General features: G+C 39.8%; 1 protein-coding gene across 9 annotated transcripts in view; it reads right to left on the bottom strand.

Annotated features, from left to right (window-relative positions):
* Positions 1-21,030, bottom strand: part of MEGF10 (multiple EGF like domains 10) — a 163,751-nt gene that overhangs the window by 70,494 nt on the left and 72,227 nt on the right. For all 9 annotated transcript variants that reach the window (XM_070233132.1, XM_023617776.2, XM_070233130.1 and 6 more), the window contains one exon: positions 13,290-13,382. In XM_070233132.1, coding sequence (XP_070089233.1) covers positions 13,290-13,382 — 93 coding nt within the window. The remainder of the gene's footprint in view (positions 1-13,289; positions 13,383-21,030) is intronic.

The raw sequence follows: 21,030 nt of genomic DNA on the forward strand, positions 1-21,030 counted from the left end.
GTGTGTCATTCCCTTTGTTCACGTAGAAGAAAAGATCCTCGTTCAAAACATCAAGTGCTTTAAAAATAAAACAACTTTGTAAAGCTTCTCCATCCATGAAGAAGAACAATAAAGATGTATTTTCCAGACCCTCTGAAAGCACTAAAACCTCATGTCCTTCACATGTCAAAAAACCCCGCTGGAGGGCTGACCGAGTGCCAACAATCACTGTGGACAACCACCCAGTGCTGTTTATATTAATATTATTCAGTGGCTGAGAGAGAACCTTTATTCTTTAAAAAAATGTTTGCTAAATGAATTTTCAAAGCATGAACTGTTATTTTATAACTCAGTGTATGCTTTTCTCAAACCATGAACCGGAACAAAGGGCGTAAAACATTTATTCTTTAACGTGTCTAAATATAAACGTTGACGTCTCTCTGTGAGAGCACATTGATGACCCTACTCACAGTGCAGGAAAATCTCAAGGATATAAACTTAGGCGGGGATTAAGTAAGGGATTTGGGGGGATTACATGTATTCACTGAAGTCAAAAGAATCCTAACAACCTCGGGAGCCATTTCAGGATGTCTTGCTTTATTAAAGTTTTACCATATTTTTGTTCTTTGCTCATTTATTCTTTCATTAAAAATGTATTAAGCATCTTCTGTGGCTACTAAGTTCTGTTTGTTGAGCAGTTAATACTTGCTCCTGCCTAAGACATGTTCTATAGCTAAGACTTCTTTATCTGTTGGAAGAGACTGGCCCACGCTGAGATTTGTCACAAAAGGATGTAAGTGTTGCAGTGCACGGATGCTCGAGGAACATGGGGGACCTGTGTGCACCGCACCTCTGGGCAGAGGAGAGATGGGAGCAGGCTTTCAGCAGGGGGTGGGTGGAGGGCTTGAGATGAACACTGAAGGATAGGTACTCAGGACCCCACTGTGCAAATGCTTATTATCTTCATTCTGGATGTGAGAGGCCAAAGGGCAGAGTCCTTAAATGATTTGCTTAAAATCCCACAGTAAGAAAACTAGGCTCCAAACCCTCAATGCTAACTGCATGATCTGAGGGATATAATATAGTTTTCTTGAGAAAAAAGAATTTTTTTTTAACCACAGGAGACTATAAGTAATAAAATAACAAATGTTCATGTACCCACAACCTAGAATTAACTGTTGTGAACATTGTGTCACATTTGCTTCATCATTATTATAAGAAATAAAACATTACAGACAAAGTTAAAGTCCCCTTTGTCTCCTTGAGCCTGGTTCCCAGTTCTTTCCCTTCTTTTTCCCTAGAGGTAACCAATGTCACGATTTTAATGTGTATCCTTCCAGTCTGTGTGTGTCCAGAAATAATATATCATATTATTTTATGTATTTATTAGTTTTACCTAAAATGCATATGTCACTGTGCATCTTGCTTTTCTCACCCAATAGTACAATATTGAGATCTACTCACATTGATACAGCTGCTAATATGGTGTAATACTCTATAGCAGTTTATAGGAATGAATGGGTCTGCAGCATACTAGTATATTAACAGCCTCCAATAAATCTATCTTTTCCCACATTCATGGCCATTTTTAATTGTTTCCAAATTTTCACCCTTACAAGGATGCAAAGAATATATTCCCTCGAACAAGCACACAAAGGTTTCTCCAAGGTACACAGACAAACTGTGAAGAAGTAGAAATAAAATTACTGGATCACACGGTGTACACAAACCCAAATTTTACTCTAGAGACAGTCAGATTGTTCTCTAAAGTTACTCTGCCAATTCTCCCTCAGAAGAGTAGTGTCCAGAAGCCTCCTTTCACATCCTTGCCAACACAATCTTGTCAGACCTCTTAACTTTTGCCAATCTGATGGTGAAAAGTGACATCTTGTTCCTATACTATGCACTTCACTGGTTATTACAAAGATAAGCGTATTCTCATATGCTCATTAGCCAATCAGGTTTCCTTGCCTCTGAATTACCTTACTGCATCCTTTGCCTATTCTGAAGTTGAGGATTATTTTGCTAGTGATTTGTAGGAGTTCTTTACATATTCTATATACTAATCACTTGTTTTACATGTTACAAAAATCTTTTCCTACTTTCTTGCTCTTCTTTTAACTTTGCTTATGGTATCCTCTGTCTTAACGATGTTTTTTACTTTGATGTGGTCTAATTATTCTAAAAACAAATTTACAGCATGGATAAATCTGATTTGTGCAATACTAATTTTACTACATAAGATTCTTTTTTTAAGCGGCTGCTTTTCTTTAATGTATGAACCAAAATGCATAGTTATATATTAATATCAAGTTCAAATCAATTCCATTAAAATCTAAACTTTCTTTGGAGGTTACTTCCACCAGTTTTGCACAACAGCAGTTACTAGTAAAACCATTAGGTTTTCACAGAATTTAAAGATGATACCATTCATTTACGGTCCAAGAGCTAGGTTCTTATAACCTCTACTATTTACTCTATTAGAGCAGTCTTTATCATTTTATTACTTTCTGCCCTTTATTAGTTTTATACATGTCAAACATGATTAATTTGTTCCAGCCACAGGTGTTCAAACTTTATTTTTTTTTGGAGGAAGATTAGCCCTGAGCTAACATCTGCCACCAATCCTCCTCTTTCTGCTGAGGAAGACTGGCCCTGAGCTAACATCTGTGCCCATCCTCCTCTACTTTATATGTGAGACACCTACCACAGCATGGCTTGCCAAGTGGTGCGCAGGTCCACACCCGGGATCCAAACCAGCAAACCCCGGGTCGCCGAAGCCGAATGTGCAAACTTAACCCCGGCGCCACCAGGCCGGCGCCGAGGTGTTCAAACTTTTAAAAAATCAACTAGGTTGTCAATGAATTAAAAGATATTTTGATCAAAGAAGGAAAAATAGTGATTAGCTTTTTTTCTTATTTGCCCTGAGGAAATTTTCAAGTATTTAAAAAAATTCTTTGACAACGATCACAAACAACAAGAAAACAGATATGGTCATGAAAGATACCAGATTATATAATCAACCAGAACACTTAATTTCAGCCAATTAACAATGTAACCCCATAAGGTGAGATATACATTGCTCTACTAAAATCGGGTATCAGCCTACCCAAGGTCATAGGGAGAGTACAAGTGAGGCTGAAGGACCATCTCATGCATATTACTCCACTTAAAGCAGCACAGCCAGGAAGCACACTACCGCCAGCAGAAAATGGTAGCTGTGTGATTTGAAATAATTTGTAGTCTGAACTTCTTTTCCTAATTCCTTACTGTTCATACTCTGTTTTGGTACAAAATAACAACTAGACCTTATATAGTCATACAGAATTTCCACCTTAAGAAGTAATAGGCAAAAGTTTAGATGTGGCAAAAATGTTAAGCATTCTCCATTCAAATAAGGGCTGACTTTCAAACATTTTCTTAGGCATGGGGCCACCATTTCAGAAGTCACACCCCATATGATGCTTATACTACAACCTTTCCACTCCTGAGGGTCAGGAGCTCCCACACCCACACCTTCCTCAAGATCATGGAAGCTACATCTAGAATGTCTCACCTGGCTTCTACAATTTCATTGTAGCTGCCAGTTTATGAGCGAGGAATCTTCTGTTAAGTCACCAAGGGTGAATGAGCCTACATTGCACACAGCCAAGGTGAATCTTGAAGCCACAGGAGACTGAGGTACCTTAAGGCCACCAAAGGAAAGATTTTAGGTCACACCCTTTCTCCAGAAGAATTTTGATCACTTCCTCCTTAACTTCTCTGGATACTTTGCTCATATATTTATGTATGTACTTCCAATTCATCCATTAAACTGAAAGCACCTTGAAAGCAGAGGCAGACTCCTACTCATGTCTCATATTGCTCGCTCTCTCTTTTTTTTTTTTTTTTGTGGTGAGGAAGATTGGCCCTGAGCTAACGTTTGTTGTCAATCTTCCTCTTTTTACTTGAGGAAGATTGTCTCTGAGCTAACATCTGTGCCAGTCTTCCTCTATTTTGTATGTGGGATGCCACTACAGCATGGCTTGATGAGTGGTGTGTACGTCCACACTCAGGATCCAAACGTACAAACCCCAGGCTGCTGAAGCAAAGCGCGAACTTAACTACTACACCACCAGGCCAACTCCTCATATCTCATTTTAATATCCATTTTTGCCTTCATTCCTTCCTTCCACAAATATTTATTGAGCATTACTGTGTGCCTAGCACTGTGCTAGATATTAGGTGAATAAATTAGCCAGACAGCAGTGAATAAAACAGACAAAAATCCATGTTTTTCTGAGGTTTACATCCTGGAGGGGAAGAGAGACAAAAAACATCAAGTAAACACATAAAATATTTTCAAATAGTGCCATAAAAAAAGTTAAGAAGGAGATACATTAGAGAGTAAGGGGGGAATACTCTTTATATAGGGAGGTCAGGGAAAGCGTCTTATGGTGGTGGCACCTAGGCTGAGCCCTAATAGACCTAAACAAGTCAGCCATGTAAAGATCCAGGGATAAGAGTATTCCAGGCAGAGGAAATATCAAGTGCAAAGGCGGAAGTGAAACTAGCATGTTCCAAGAAAGGAAGGCAGAGGCCGAGCCGTGCGATACCCACAGCAGTAGTGGGATGACAAGCGATCGGGGAGATAGGGTGGGACGGACCAAACAGGGCTGGGTGCCCATGGTCAGGGCTGCAGTTTATTCTAACTCTAATGGGAAATACTGGGGAGTTTTGAGACAGAGAGCAGTGCATTCTGAAGTACATTTTTACAAGATCGCTCTGTCTCACTGCAGAGAACTGACTCAAGTCGGGCCTGAGTAGACCCAATAGCAAGGAGACTATTGTGATCACCAATTAAAAGAGGATGATGGCTTGGATTTGAGTGGCAGCAGTAGAGATAGTGAGAAAAGTTTAGATTTTGTTATATTTTGAGGTTGAACCAAGAGTTTTCTGATAAATGGATGTGGAGGGACGTTACACAAAGTAAAAAAAAAAAAAAAGATCAACAAATGACGTGGAATGGACACGACAGCCCAGCCTTGTCTTTCCAGCCACTTCATGTGAACTGATGAGCACGAGTCACATAAATGTCTATAGTGTTCTCACTATGCCAGAAGCAATAGAAACGAGACACTAAATAACTGGGTAAGGACATCCATGGTCAGAGGTTGAGGACAACACAAAAAACTACACCTGGGCTCTGTCTGGGGAGCCTCCTGGCAGCAACTGTGGACAGAGAGAGGCTTCTGCTAAAGAAGGAGGTAGCCTGCAGGATGAAATGAGATGTCCACAAAGAGCCGCCCCATCCACTGTCCAGTCCAAAGACTGGACTGATGCGAAGAAGTCTGGTGGAAGCCATGTCTGTCACACGCAGCATTGTGAGTCAGTCCCATTTACTGAGTGATCATTATGCCGTCAGGCACAGCGCTGAGCATTTAACAGGTATTGTGTCATTTAATCCTCATAAGCATATGAAGTAGATCCTCTTATTCTCATTTTAAGCCTGAGAAAAGTGAGGCCCAGAAACAGCACAGAAAGGAGAGCAGCTAGGACCATTGCAATTCAATTCCAACATGGAGGCTGGTGGAAGGGAGTGAAGGACAGTCTTCTCTCTAGAAAGTAACCAAGAACAGCCCAGATTTCAGATCCCTTCGGAAAGACAAACTCAGCAGTTTCTCTTTGTGACCTCTATCAAAATATTTGGGCAGTCCATCAGTGAAATTGCCTTTGGGCAGTTCTGATGAACCATCTGAGCTCAATCCTTCCCACCTATCATCAATGTCCTGCCCCCACGCCAGAGAACCCAAATGATCTCCTCCTATTCTTGCTGCTCCATCAACCTGATTTCTAAAGCAATTCTGACAGTGTGATGGGTATGTTAACAACTTGCCGAGAGGACTGGGCTCCACGTGTCTTCTCTCCCCAGACAACATCGATCCGACTATTGTGTCCAGTCAATAGACCTTTACGGCAGAACTTGCTGGGGAATAAGTCAGCTTTTTGTGCCTTACTATTTCTGGCTTGTAATATCCTTCAAATGGATCCTCAATTCAAATATCCTGCAGGCAAAGTCTTATTACTTACTCCATGCTGCACAGCGTGCCTGCTTTATAGAAAAGGTTGTCCGTGTTCCTAACATTGTACCTGAAAATGTTTGAGCTAGTCTTGCCTCCTGGGCATATTTTCACTACTTCCAAGTATATTTAATCAGAAATGCTATTGGTGACTACATAAACTCTGGTTTGGATTTTCCAGACCAAAATTAATTTGCACTTTTCCTTCTATTTGGTACTAATGTCAAAAGCCTGGGGAACAAGCATTTGAAAACTATTTGCTGGCTGCTGGCTGATTCAGGACTCTCCCATGTGTTTTGGATGTGCCCTACAGCCAGAGGAAACACAAATTTCTCTATAGATGTTTAGAAAATCATAAATAGGACTCTATAGGTTGAGAGAAGCAACGTGTTATTGCTACTCACACAAAAGGTTTAAAGGGGTTCCAACACAAAGAAAGGTCTCAGGGATTGCATATACGTATTTCAGTAAATCACACATAGACTCACAGGCTGAAAAGGGATCGTAAATACAATCTGAACCAACATTCCTAATATTACAAATGAGGACATTAAAAATTACAAATAAGTCCAATCAAATTGGTGTCCTTTTAAATTCATCATCCTAATGGTAGTGTATTCTCAACATCTCTCAGGAAACATTTTAATATTTGTCTCACGTTGTCAGCTCCTGCCACCTGCTTTCATTTCCCTCAATGTCACTGACCCTTGTCACTTTCACTAAACCTGCTTCCCAACTTTGGGAGGCACCATGCCCTTGTGGTTAAACTCACTGGCTCTGAATGAGATGTAAGTCTGTCTCCACCATTTACTAGAGGTATTAACTTAGGAAACTGTGCCTCCGTTTCCTCAACTGTATCATAGGAACAAGAATTGTAACCAGCTTGCTGTCTGTTATGAGGATTAAATGTAATTCCTGTAAAGCCCTTACCATGAGGCTTGGCACAGTCTAAGTGCTCAGTAAAGGAGAACTATTACTGTCATCATCATCAACGCAACCCAACTTCTGCTCTCCTTCGGATCATGTTCTCTCTCCCCGTTTTCCAAGAAAGGTCATCAAATATGAACACCCTCAGATTCTCCTCCCCTTTGCCCCCTGGCACCCCTGCTACTAGAACCCGTCGACATTCCTGCCAGCCACTCCTTCCTCCTCATTCTATTGGGAATGGGAAGTACTCCTTGCCAAGCAGCTCTGGGACGCCACCCCACTCAGCCGTCTTTTCCCTCAATTAGGTGATCCTCTCTCTCAGCTGAGCCTCCAGCCTCTCTCCTTTTTTTCACCACTCTCTCAGCCTAAGTGTTTTTCACCTTAAACTACAAACAAAAGCAAACAAACATAAAACTTTCTCGTGAGCCTTTTACTAACTTCCTATCTCTTTGCTCCCTCTCATTGGCTTTTCAGCCATTTCTGGAGAGTCATCTATACTTTATATCTTCTTTCTGTTACCCCTCACCCCACAGCAATCTGCTTCTGGCCCCAGCATTACGTTAGGCTCTTCTTGCCCTAGTCCACCCAGGCAACCTCTCACTAGCTTCCCAACTCCATTTTTAGCTTCCTCCATCCACCTCTTCTGCTGAGGCTGTTCTCTTTCTCAGGATGCAACATTCTATCTACTTTTCTGGAAGCTATGAGCTCTGTGAGACCAGTGACGGTTCCATATTTGTTTCCTTATCCCCATCATCCAGAACAGTTCCTTGTACACAGTAATCATTCAATGAAAGTTTGTATCATGAACACATGAATGACCTTCTCAGAATCATACAGTTCATTCAATCTGATTAAATGGAACAAACATTTACTGTGCTCCAATAACATGCCAGGCACAATGGAGGCTAAAGATATTAATAACACACAGCCCCTGCCCTCCAGGAGTTGTTTATCACTCAGTGAAGCAGGAAAAGGAATACAGGGTTGATGAACAGACAGAGAGATTGATGCTGGGGTGGAACAGAGAGGGAGCGGGAAAGAGAGGAGGGAACAGAGATGGCGGCAAGATAGATTGATGTCATATAGGCTAGGGTATACATTAGAAAGCCAATAAAAGTAAAATATGTGTGTGCTTTTTAAAAAAATCATTTAATCAAATTTTCAAAGAAGCAATATGTCTGAGTCTAGTCAAATAAGTCATGATTTCACTCCAGGGGAACAAACTTTGTGCAGTTCTCTGACTCACCTGGTTTTTTTATACAGAACATATATTGAGACCCAGGAACACTGACTGCATATCACATAGAGGACTCCTTCCCTCCACTGACAAGGTAAACAGCAAGATTAAATCTCCAGGGGAGGCCTTCGTAAACCGGTACATGTGAAGGTACTGTTAGTCCCTTAATCTCCCATGTACATCAACAAGGAAAAAAATACAGAGAGATAGCTGTGTAGGATAGTTAGCAATTTATTGTCATCTGGTCATTTTAGGCTCTTTATGTAATGTAAAAAAGAGTTACTCTTCTAATCAGGATTGAAGATTGATCTTGATCATCAAGGGGAAACAGGTCACTACTACACAATGAGAGAAAGGAGACCCCTGTCTGGAGCCCAAGGGATTCCGTGGGGCACCTCTCAGTACTTCCATGCCCAGTAGGAAAGGTTAACGGAAAATGTCAACAACCAAAAAAAGGCAGGACAAATGAGAATTCAGATCCTCAGGAATAAAGGTTTAAGTCACTCCCCCAGGTAAAGAACCCCAAGCAGCTGAGGTTTGGGCTGAGGAAGGGGAAATTTGGAATGAGGAGGGGAAGAAGGAAACCATACATACAACTACAGCCTTGCGACTAATTACAGAAAAGGTGCCTGAAGTAGTTTTTAATATTTTCTATTGCTTGTTATACATATGTGTTTATTTGCAGACGCCATTTTCTTTTTTTTCCTCTTTCCATTTTTATTTTACTTTATATACAAGTTGCTGGACATTAACTTTACTAAGTAACAGAATATTCAGTGGAACTGTGGCTGAATTTGAGGAAAAATTAATATAATCAGCAATGGATACACCACCGTTGGGACTTACATCACCTCATTTTGAGACAAGAGTGAGAACATTTTTACTCGTAAGATGGATAGCTGTATCTTCTTAGGCAGAAATACAGAGTTGTTTTGTTGATGTACAGGAATTCAAATGTGTGTAGACATGTGCAAGGAGGAGCTGAGTAACCAAAGGAGTGGCCTGCAACAGTTGCCACTTTATCATCTCTCAGTGCTAAATTTATCCTTCATTGCCTGCTCTATAAAAATGGATACGGGCCCTTTAAATATTTTTCCTTTCCCAGCTGGCCGACTGTTAACCATTTTCAGTAAAGGGCCCTGGAGAGACACTAGGGGAGGAAAGAGATTTCCATCATGGTTTCAGTGTGCGAGCTCAACTGACTCCTGCAGTGCACATGGCTTCTCCAGCACCCAGCTCCTGCCGTGTGAGCACAGTGGGAGTGGCTGCTCCAGCACCTGGCTCTGTAACACCTACAGCTTTCACAGCGCCCAGTTTCTACAACACAAGTGGCTTCTCCAGCCCAGCTCCAGGCTCCTACAGCATGGGCAGCTTCTCTAGCATCCAGCTCCTGCAATACACTGTGGCTAGCAGACCCAGCAGCCAGCAACTTTCCCTGGCATCCCCCTGGGGCTTTTGTTGTAGCACAGTGTTTCCGGTAAGACACTTTTCCATGAACAGCTTTCCCAAGTGTCCCACGGGGCAGATATCTACCAAGTTCCAGAGGACAGATTTCCAGCAAGTTCTGCTATAGTAGTCTCACGGCAGCCTCTCTGCCATTCAGTGAGCTCTGGTTGTGCCTTCTCTAACAAGGTCTGGATCATACCCTTAGTGGGGCTTCCTTTTGGGCATTCTGTCTCAGCCCTAGGAGCAGCGGCTGCTCCTGCTGTCAGCTATTATTATATCCTTCCAAGTGCTAGGCCCCTACTAGCCAATCCCTCATTATTCCAGTCTTCTGCTATAGTCAATTCTTTTTAATAAACTTGCCCTGTTCAAGATACTATGTGTCCCATTAGCAATGAGCATATCTGGAACCTGGGCCTTGGTTTCTAAACACCGTTCTCCAAAGGGTCATTCTAAAGCTGAGGCAGGAAAAATGCAAAATGATTTAGGAGTATTCTGTAGTACCAGAAAGTAAGAAATTGCTCAAGAAAACAAAAACCAAAAAGATAGGGGCATGTCAAAATGACACAAGAGCCATCCAAAAGAACTCCCAAACTCCAAACCTGGAAAATTTTCAGCAAAAAGATAACATAATATTGGCTTATAATCCAAAATATCATATAAATATACATGAGTTCATTCATGCTGATATAAAGAAATGATTGAATAAATGGGAGAAAGATAAATCTTCCTTACAGAAGAGTGCCAAATAACGTATGTAGATACTGCTCCTCAAAGATATGAGCTGAAGTCCTGCCCTTCACCCTTGAGGGTAGGCTAGACTGAGTAACTTGCTTCCAAAGAATAGAGTAGGGAAAGGGAAAAAGAGTAACTTCACGTGGAAAAACCTGGCAAACACTCCGCATAGCAAGTAGTGAAGGTTAGCCAAGTGATGACATCGTTGGTGATGTCATATGAACGTCTTGATAAAGTGTGATGAGAAGGGCACTTCAACTCTGTGGTGCTCTTTTCAAAATCCATAACTCTAGTCTAATCATGAGAAAAACACCAGAGACACATAGACTAGGGGGCATTCTACAGGAAACCCGGCCAGTATTCTTTGAGGCTGCCAAGGTTATGAAAAACAAAGATTGCAACATTGTCGCAGACCAGAGGAGACTGGGGAGACAGGACAATGAAATGCAGCATGGTGCCCTGGATTGGATCGTGGAGCAGAAAGACGACATTAATGGAAAAACTGATGAAATTCAAAGATAGTCCAGAGTTTATTTAATAGTGATATACTCATGTCAGTTTCTCAGTTTGACAAACTAATGGTAAGAAAGTAACAAGGGGGACAACTGGATGTAGGTATATAGGAACACTCTATCTTTGTATCTTTTTCTGTAAATCTAAAATTGTCCCGAAAAAAAAGGTTTACTCAAAACAAATTATTGTGGTTTCTGTCTCCTGATTGGACTCTGGCTGATACAAGGAACTAGTCAGATTATCAAAGCAATCATCTCATGGTCCTAACATACATCATCAAATATATTCATAACAAGAACCAGAGAGAGGGACATAGAAATAAAATCCTTGGAAATTAAGCCATTTTAACTCTGCTACTTAGTAGATTACTAGAGCATGCATTTTGTTTCGAGAATTATCTGGCCAAGAGTAATTAAATTATACACTTCCTAACGAGTGATATTAGAGTAACTGCCACAGACAAGACCCAGTGCTCCAGCTCAGAATAACATTTTCTTACGTGCTTATTAAACATGTCAGAAATGGTTTTCTCAGGACATCTTTAAAGATTTCAGATATCTGTCCACGTATTTATGGTTTTGTCATTATAAAACCAAAACATGAGTTGTAGAGAATATACTAAGAGTCGCCTCATATCATCTTCCAGGATTGAAAAGAACATGTGTTCTCAGAATTCTAGAGGCTTCGTTCAAAAATCAGTAAACTCCAAAATAGAGCAACAGTTTGTTTTCTAGAAGGCCTAAATCAGTTCTGGAGAGTCTGAAACCCATCTAGGCTTTTGTTTTGTTTAAACAAACATGCTTCGGTCTGATCTCTTAGCTTGAGTCTGCAGTTCTTATAAGACAAAGCATGAATACAACTGAAATTATTCCACAGCATTCTTGCCCTGGAATTAGTAACAAACTTCACATTTCAAAAGAAGAATACACCCACTCTTCTTTTTCCCATTAGTTTATATAATAATTTTATTTTTCTTCAAAACATGTAGGCACAACTGATTTTTAAGCTGTTAAAGTTAATGAAAGCAACATCCCATTTGAGGTCAGTCGGCTAGAAAAATGGACATGTGCCAAATCCCACATCCCAAACATTTTGCCCCAACGGCATGTGAACAAAATGCCCCCTCTCCTCCTGATCTCCAGGAGAAGCAAAACAAAACCCTGCAAGAGAGTGACCACTGGAATTGGAAGCCTGTCAGGGGCAGAAAGACACACACACACACTCTCCCTGTCTAAGATACAACAAAAAGGCTCTTTCACCTAGAATGTTCTGTGCACAGACAGCACAAGGATTTCCCCCCAGATATGCTGTTTTAGGGACAGGCAAGAGATCACAAGACTACAACAAGAAGTTCTAACAAGATAATGAGTAATCGTGCCAATTCCAAATGTAAGCAAGTAACAATTCTTGAAACCAGCTTATCCAGACAGCTTGAAGTCCTTTCAGACTAGTTTCAGAAAAGTATTTAGTAGCAATGAGGACAAATTTATGCTCCCATGAGAGCCTGCTAATTTTTAAATCTGCTATTTCGTTTCTCTAAACGTAACATTTTGTGCATTACCATTTAGTTGCACTTCGATTCCCTCTCACATTTTTCAAGACAAAAAGAAGCAAAAGAGAACAGGAAGTGTACACAATTACACGCGCAGCAACGTTAGCAAGGAAAGTTAAGTTTTAACTGTGAAATTTAGAAAAGTAACTGTATTACATGACATTCCATCATTTAATCCTCATAATAAAGAACATGAGATTTTAAGTGCAAACTGCTTATAGTCCAAAATATCATTATTTTAGAATTATAATTCCAACATAATGGAGACAAATTATATACTATATTATGATTTGATTTAATACCAAAATGTTAATGAATTTTCATTACCATTATTTCTCCCCAAAGTTATCTGAGCAAGTACTCATTATCTGAATCTCAGAATTCAGAGATAAATAAATATGTTAAGCATTGAAAATATTAATTTTACTTCTGAGTGAAAACCAACAGGAGGTAAATTTTAATCACCAAGAAAGTATCTTAGATAAATCAAGATGTAAAACAGAAGTTAGAATACAATAGTTATGTTACTACCACTGCCTTACTAAGCTAAGGAATCTAAATTCTGGACCCTACTCTGGAAAATGCATTCATATTTACAGAAGCAGCATCAGATTATGAAATCTCTTTCTTTTCAAGTTCCTTTCTTTATACTTAATTAACAACAGTTCTGTATATAATACATGTACACATTTCAAAGAAACTGTATTAATGAGTTGGATTGGGAATCCACACCATGTTCTACATAGGGATGGAGAGAGAAACCCGTGGCTCGAGGTAATCTGCAGACAAGGGGGCCCATACAGCAAAAACATCCCGAGACAGACAAGAGCAGGTGGGAACTTACCACTGGAGCAGTTGGTCCCACCCCAGCCAGGCTCACACTGACAGGTGTTTGGAGCAATGCAGCGACCATGGACACATTTATCAGCACAGTGGGCTGTCAGAGAGAAAATCAATCAAATAAGGAAAGTTGGCACAAGACAAAAACCCCCAGCGACACAGCTGTTTCACATCCCAGTCTCAAGTATCACTTAAAAACAACATGCATGCTTGATAATTTTCTTCAATCCATTTCAGCCCTCTTACTGTCCGCTGCATAACCAAACAATTCCCCTTCTTATTTTGATATCTCCAAATAAATTCCTTCATTTCTACTATTTAATTCTACTTCATGCTAAATTAGGAAAGAAGTTTCAAGGAAAACTGCCTAATCCACTTTTTAAAAAAATTATCATTGACTACCAAATATATCCTCTCTGTTTCCGGAGGAGCATATGGGATGCAGAAACAACCACTAAGCAAGATAGCAGGACTCCACAGTGACGAGTGCACTGAGAGGTATTCCCTTTACATAATGCCTTCACCAGAAACAACAGTAAATTTCTTTGTGCACAGGTTATTCACAACTGGGACAGCAGAATTAGATGCCGTTTTTCTACTGAAGAGAACATTCAAAAAACGTCATCCAGGTCTTCAGGAAACAGTAAATCTCAACTCCTCTGCCATTAGTGAATTTATCTTAGGTGTGACCCAACCCACGGAGGAAGGGATATCACTGCAAACATGAGTGGATGAGTAGCCTGATGATTTCCCAAACAAACTTCAGTGGACTGATCGAAAGGGACATCAGAAATACACTGTGCCAAACATCAGCATTGCCTTCAATCTTAGCCACTTGCATTGGTTAAACAGTCTTTAAAATACCTGGATATATGAGTAATTGTGAGAACTTAGAAGTTTTGGGTTCAGATATTCCAAAGTTTTACGTAAGGATGGGATAAGGTATCCTATGCTTTCAAGATAAGTTTTATTAATTCATGTCTTATTACACAAGTAAAACAGGTCTACTGTCCAAATGTAAAATGTCAACATGCAAAATAAACTTCATTTCCAGTTCCATCAACTAGTAACTTTTTCTTTTTTGAGGAAGATTAGCCCTGAGCTAATATCTGCTGCCAATCCTCCTCTTTTTGCTGAGGAAGACTGGCCCTGAGCTAACATCTGTGCCCATCTTCCTCTACTTTATATGTGGGACGCCTACCACAGCATGCTCTGCCAAGCAGTGCCATGTCCACACCCAGGATCCAAACCAGTGAACCCTGGGCCCGCCAAAGAGGAATGTATGCACTTAACCGCTGCGCCACAGGCCCGGCCCCCAACTAGTGACTTTTTTATATGTGTAGAACCTTTCAGGAAATTTTTCCTATATATTTTTCTCCTCAAGACAAAAAACCAAAACAAAACAGAATCGTGATATTTTTAATTTGCCTTTCCACTTAATACAATGGTAGAATCTTTCCATGTCATTAAATATTCTTTTTTGTGATTTATCCAGTGTTTTCTGTGTGTATAATATATATTGTGTATCTATATTGTATATATAGTGTATATATATAGTGTGAGATATATATTTTATGTATTACACATATTGCTATACCAAAAATGATAATCACATCTAAGTTCTTTATCAAAAAATTTAGACATGAAGCGGTACAAGGGAAAGGCATTTTAGATGAAGAGAAAGTAAAGGCAAGAGGTAGAAAGAAAACCAATGGAAATGAGAAGGTCTGTTTGGGTGCAGTGTTTGGGGCAATAGCTTTGGAAAGATAAAGAGAGACCTTGAAAACCAAACTAAGGTATTAGGACTCTATTCTGAGAATTAGCTGGGAAAACTCTAACGAAAGATATAAATTTATTACAAGAAACCATCAGGTAGAGGACACTACAACAGAATAAAGTGACCACAAATTTCAGAACACGCAGGCTCACTTCCACCACCAGAATAATTCTTAGCACTCAGGCACTTTGGTGAGGAGCGCCAGGCCAGGTGAGCTTGCAACCGTGGTCCAGAATAGAAATTTTGACAGTAGAATTCCAAGGAGATGCTTAGCAACCTCAAAAGATTTTATTCAGACAATCCCATATTTAATTTAATTAAAAGAAAAATCTGTCTGCAACATATGAACATATTGGCCCTACAATATGTTGACTTATGCTACTAGGTTAAGTCGATAGGTGCCAACCTCAGGGTTCAGTGTCTCCCGCCATCTCTATGCACGTGTTTGATACTGTAGATGTGTCGTTCATTTGTAATGTTGTAGCTCTGTAATGTTCTTTCTTCGAAATTTAGACATGCACATACAAGCCAGAAAATTACCATAACTGGAGTATGCAAGGATCAATTAAATGCCTCAAAGGGCTCAGGTCCAACCGTGCAGGGCATGTTCCGGATGTCATATCACACTATGTTAGATGGAGCAGATGCACACAGGACACTCACCTTAAAGAGTGCACTGGCACCCACTGTGACTACGTAAATATGAAAGTGCTTTGTCTTACTTGTCTTATGTACTGATGACATCTCTGTTTCCAGCATATTGTTAATGATGAGCCTGCAGATCCAAATTTACCAATTTCTCCTCCTTCAAGATACTAAAATGATTTAAAATTCTGTTTGCATATCTCAAGAACTTTTAAAAATCAGATACTGTTTGCCTTTAATAGGAAACAAGAGTTTTCTGATACTTTGCATTTAAAAGAAAACACAGCAATTAGATATGGTGGTTGATGAAAAGAGGTGTCACCCACACCCTCGAATTTCAAATTTTTGTGTTTATTTAGAATAGTCTTGTTATTCTCACCAATTAATTTTATACTAAGGAAATGTTATAAATGTTAACATAAGGTAAATTTATGTTAATAAAATACTACTTTGTTTTTATATCTTGAGTATTCATATAAGATTTCATTTGGCAAAAGAGTCAATTCCACCATTTGAAAATTTGAAAAGTTCTGGGTTCCCAGGACACTGGATTGGATCAGAGCAACCTGGGGTTTCATAGCTACTTGGGAGGGAGTGGCTATGAGAGGAGGCTTTTGGAGTGTTCTACAGGCAGGTTTCAATTTGTTGCTCTCCCCTTATTTTTTCACTCCTTATCTTCCTCTTCACCTCCTTTCACCACTCATCTTTCTCTCCCCACAAACTACTTCTTTGATATGCATAGTCACCACAGAGGCTGCAGATTAAACTTTGGTTTTAGTTGTAGTTGTGCTGGTCTTAACCCCAGGGGGACCCCAAATGGTTTCCCCTGTACCCACCTGAATCAACTAGGGATGAAGGTAGGATCGAGCAAGCAGCCCTAGCACCATTCCTCCAATATCAACATGATTACTAAAATGGGTAAAGAAGTGCATGAAAAGTTAAACACGTGTCCCAGAGGGTTAAGAAGCATAATTGCACGTGCTTGGATGCCAATTGATTGTTTTCGTTGCTACTGTTTTGTTAGTTCTAAAAAAGGATATTAAGTGAATTTCTATGTGTAAAAATCAGAGATCTGTTTCAGAATGCCTCGAGAATTCTGAACAATCCTATGAATGCCCTCATGTTTGATTCCTGATGGTACAAACTTTGTGTTTTATGAAATGAACACCAATAAATCCAGTCAATTATAACAGATGAAAAGAATAATCCTGTGACTGTAATTTTAAAATTTAGATTATTTTTTATGAAAACCTTGAACTAACATTTGGCCAAAGTCTGAAGCAAAATGTGAATAGATAATTAGAAGAAAACAAATTCCTCTCTAAGTTAATTAGGAATTAGAAGGGGGAATCTGCTTTCCTAATGATTTTTTTCTTAATTAAAGTTAAAGCCAATGGAATCACCCCTGAGCACTGAAGCCTAAAGTCAAATAATGATCTAAATAAGGGGAAATGTCATTGGTATGGATTCTGAAAGGAAAGAACACAAAATTCTACTGCCATGGCGTAGAATCTCTGCACAGCGTTAGACTCTGTCACACAATGCCATCTCTGCTCCATGCCCTTATCCTACCAGCTCTGGACTCTCCACATCTTGCAACAGCCTTCTCCAAGTACGTGTGAGACCAGCAGGAGCAAAGGCAGACAACAGAGGAGAAGAGAGTCAGCTATAGAACTCCATGTTCTCTGACGTCCCATCTCACCAGGTTGCAGGAACACTAACTGTGGCCGACATGGTGACAGACACAGACCTTCCCTCGAGAAGACCAACTGAGCTAGATCCCTACCCCAGCCTCATCTTTCCTCTTTCACCTTTGAAGACCACTTACTCTGGGGGCTGAGCTTCCATGACTAACAAATTCCATGGGAGAAACCAATGTGGGTGAAAGACCTGAATTTGTCCTGTAGAAAATCCCAAAGTGAACAAGAAAAGAGAAAGAGAACAGAGGTCCCCCTTAGCAAATGCTCAATAGCTTAGATTTCAAGGACAGGAACAAAAGACCCATCATTAGCGTGGCTCCTGCATCAAAGGAAACAGTCATTTTATTCCCTATTCATGTCCTTTCTTCTTATTTTTAAAAGGGCAATTAAAACCAAGAAAATGCTAGCAAAGATGATCTATCCAATATGATTTATTTTCACAACTGTCTTTAAGAAAATCATTAAATATCATATTCTGAGTTTTCAATAGTCTTTTTTAGAGCCCAGAGGCAAGCTGAATCTCTAGACCCACACTAAGTACACTGCCGCAGACACTTCAAGTTGCAAGGGGCAGTCAAAGCATCTTCTCCCTCAAGAACTGGGAGGCAAGAGACACTGATGAGAAGAACATGCCACATCTTTGAAGTGAAAGCTGTGGACAGCCTGTCTGTCTGATGGACAGGTGAAGAATGACATGATGACCCTGGAATCTTCTCTAATTAGGCTCTTATTTCAGCCTTAGTTCCTAAATCCATTTAAATCCCATTACCAGTGCCATGGACCCCATTCCTTTCACTTGTAAATACTTGGCTTTAATACTGACAGCCACTAACTATACTCAATAGTTTTCTCTTCTGCCACATACCTTTCCCTTTGGATTTACACGTAGGGTATGGCAAAAAAAAAGTGAAAGTAAGAATGGGCAGAGCTACTGGTGTCCTAAAGGACATAATATAATAAATTCATTTAAATTAATTTGAAAAAGGTTTCCATGATCAAAGTAATTCTTGAAAGCAAACCTTCCAGCTAATCGATTTTTCCTTAGAATTTCCTTTTATCGGGTATATGAATAAAGAGAGAAAGTCACAAATCTTGTTTCCACTCTTTTATTCTGAGTTGCTGAAGAGGAACATAGATTTGAGAGTTAAAGGTGCCTTTACTGAGAATTTAAAATTATGGACTAAGAACAGTTTAGTGGATACCAGGGGAAAGGTGGGGTGGGGGGTGGGCACAAAGGGTGAAGTGGTGCACCTGCAACATGACTGAGAAACATTAATGTACAATTGAAATTTCACAAGATTGTAACCTATCAATAACTCAATAAAAAAAAAAAAGGTGCCTTTACTGAATATCATTCCCACATTTTTCAGACAAGGAAATTGAGACTAGGAAAATGAAATGATTTTCCCAATATTGGTAGCTGGGGTTAGAGGCAGAAGTAGGATTAAACCCTGGTGCCTGACTTCAGTGGAACAAAACGTAGGATGAGTTTTAAAGTGGAAAGCAGAGATAAAAAGGATGGTAAAGGTTGTGTGGGGTCAGATAATAAGGCAGGTGTACTAAGTGGCTAGGAGTCAGAAGTTAGAATATTCAAATAAGGAAGCAAGAGAAAGCAGAGATTTGACTTCCAAGATAAACTTTATCCACTCCATACTTTTGTCTGAGGCCAATTATTTGCAATGTCTTTATAAAATCTGATTGCTACTGCAGTGTTCAAGTACAGACAGGAATAACTTTGTTTTCATATTTCCAAACATTACATTACAGCCTACCCTATTGTGTTTGTTTATAAAAGGGAAGGGAATTCTCTTTTCCTTCAATTTAATATTCACTGATGTAGCAGGTACATTGCTAGGCACTACTGTGCAATACGAAGATGGCAGACCAGGAACTCTTATTCTGCAGAGGAAGTCAAATATAGGCCCCTCAAAGCCACAAACCACAGAGCAGAATGCAGGGGTACTATCAGAGATGTGAGCAAAATGCCGTGAAAGTGCATTCAATGATTCCATTTATACGAAACGTACAAATAGGCAAATCTACAGAGACAGAAAGTGTTTTAGTGGTTGTCTATGACTGGGAGGGACTAGGGGTGAAACTGGGGTGGTGCTTAATGGGTACAGGGTTCTTTTGAGATGATGAAAGTGTTCTAAAATTGAGTATGTGATGGTTGCACAATTCTGTGGATATACTAAAACCACTGAATTGTGCACTTTAAATGGTTGAATTGTATGGTATATGAATGATATCTCAAAAACTTATACCTCAATTAAAAATATTGTAGGAGCTGTGGGAAGGGAGCAATTAATTCCAACTGGACTAAGATCAAGGAGGGTCCTATGAAAGAGAGAACATCTGAACTGAGGAAGTAGCCAACTTTGTAATAAAGTATAACTGCCTCATACCCCATTCTCCTTCCATCCCATGCCCATATTTGCATAACCTACGGCCTTGGGTCAGGGGCTCTTGCCCCACAGCCACCAGTGGTCTATATATGCGATCTGCATAGATGCCTGGTCAATCATGGAGAGCAAGAAAACGCTGGGAACCCAGGAATTTGCATTTAGTAAATGTAATGGGAAAAAATCCCTATCTAAAATTCCTTTCCCTCCATTCCTGATACAGCTTTCATGGCTCTTAAGGACAAGTACAAAGAGCAACTACTAGTAGTGTCTTTGGCAGTCATCGCTAATTGTATACCTAAAGTCTATTCTTCCCTGCACCCTTATTAACAGAATTCCGCTTTCACCAAGGACAGTAATGGGACCAGCAATTAACTACATTTCCCAGCTCTTTCTGGATAGAAGTGTCCATGTGGAAAACAGTGCAGGGGGACAGACTTAATTGGTAAGTGCAATTCCTCTTCCCTGACGCCTGGTGTGTTGACAAAATGGCTGCATCTGCTCATACTCTCAGGCAACTCTGAGGGTGGGGCCCTGAGAGTCACTGAACCCTGCACTCGAATTCCTTGCATGGATGAATGAATGCCATAAGGCACCCACTTCCAGACTGCTCATTACATAAAGATAATAACCCCCTAGTAGGTATATGTTTCTGTTTTTCAGATATTATTTATTGCAGCCAAACATGATTTCTAACTAATACATTGCACCTTTGGGAGGTCTTTCAGGTGAGTTGGTTCCTAAATTTAAAAAAATATCCATAATAGCAGAAAACGACTATTGCAAAAAATGTCAAAAAAGTATTTGGCAAAATCCAACATCATTCCTGATAAAAATTCTCTGCAAACTAGGAATAAAAAGGAGCTTCCTTAACCCAATAAAGGGCAAATAAGAAAAACCTGCTACTAACATTGTCAATAGTGAAAGAACGAATGCTTTCCCTCTAAAATTAGGAAAAGAAAAGGATGTCTGCTCTTATAACTTCTATTCAGCATTGTGCTGGAGGTTCTAGCAAGTATAATACGACAAGAAAAAAGAAATAAAAGACATTCATATTGGAAGGAAGAAGCAAAACTGCCTTTATTTACAGATTATGTAAGTATACGTATGTATGTAGAAAATCTGACGGAAACTACAAAAAAGCTACTAAAAATAACAAGATAGTTCAACAAGGTTGCAGACAAAAACCAATATACAAAACTTAATCATATTTCTATATGA

Source organism: Equus caballus, chromosome 14 (assembly GCF_041296265.1).
Source record: "Equus caballus isolate H_3958 breed thoroughbred chromosome 14, TB-T2T, whole genome shotgun sequence".
Lineage (NCBI taxonomy): Eukaryota > Metazoa > Chordata > Mammalia > Perissodactyla > Equidae > Equus > Equus caballus.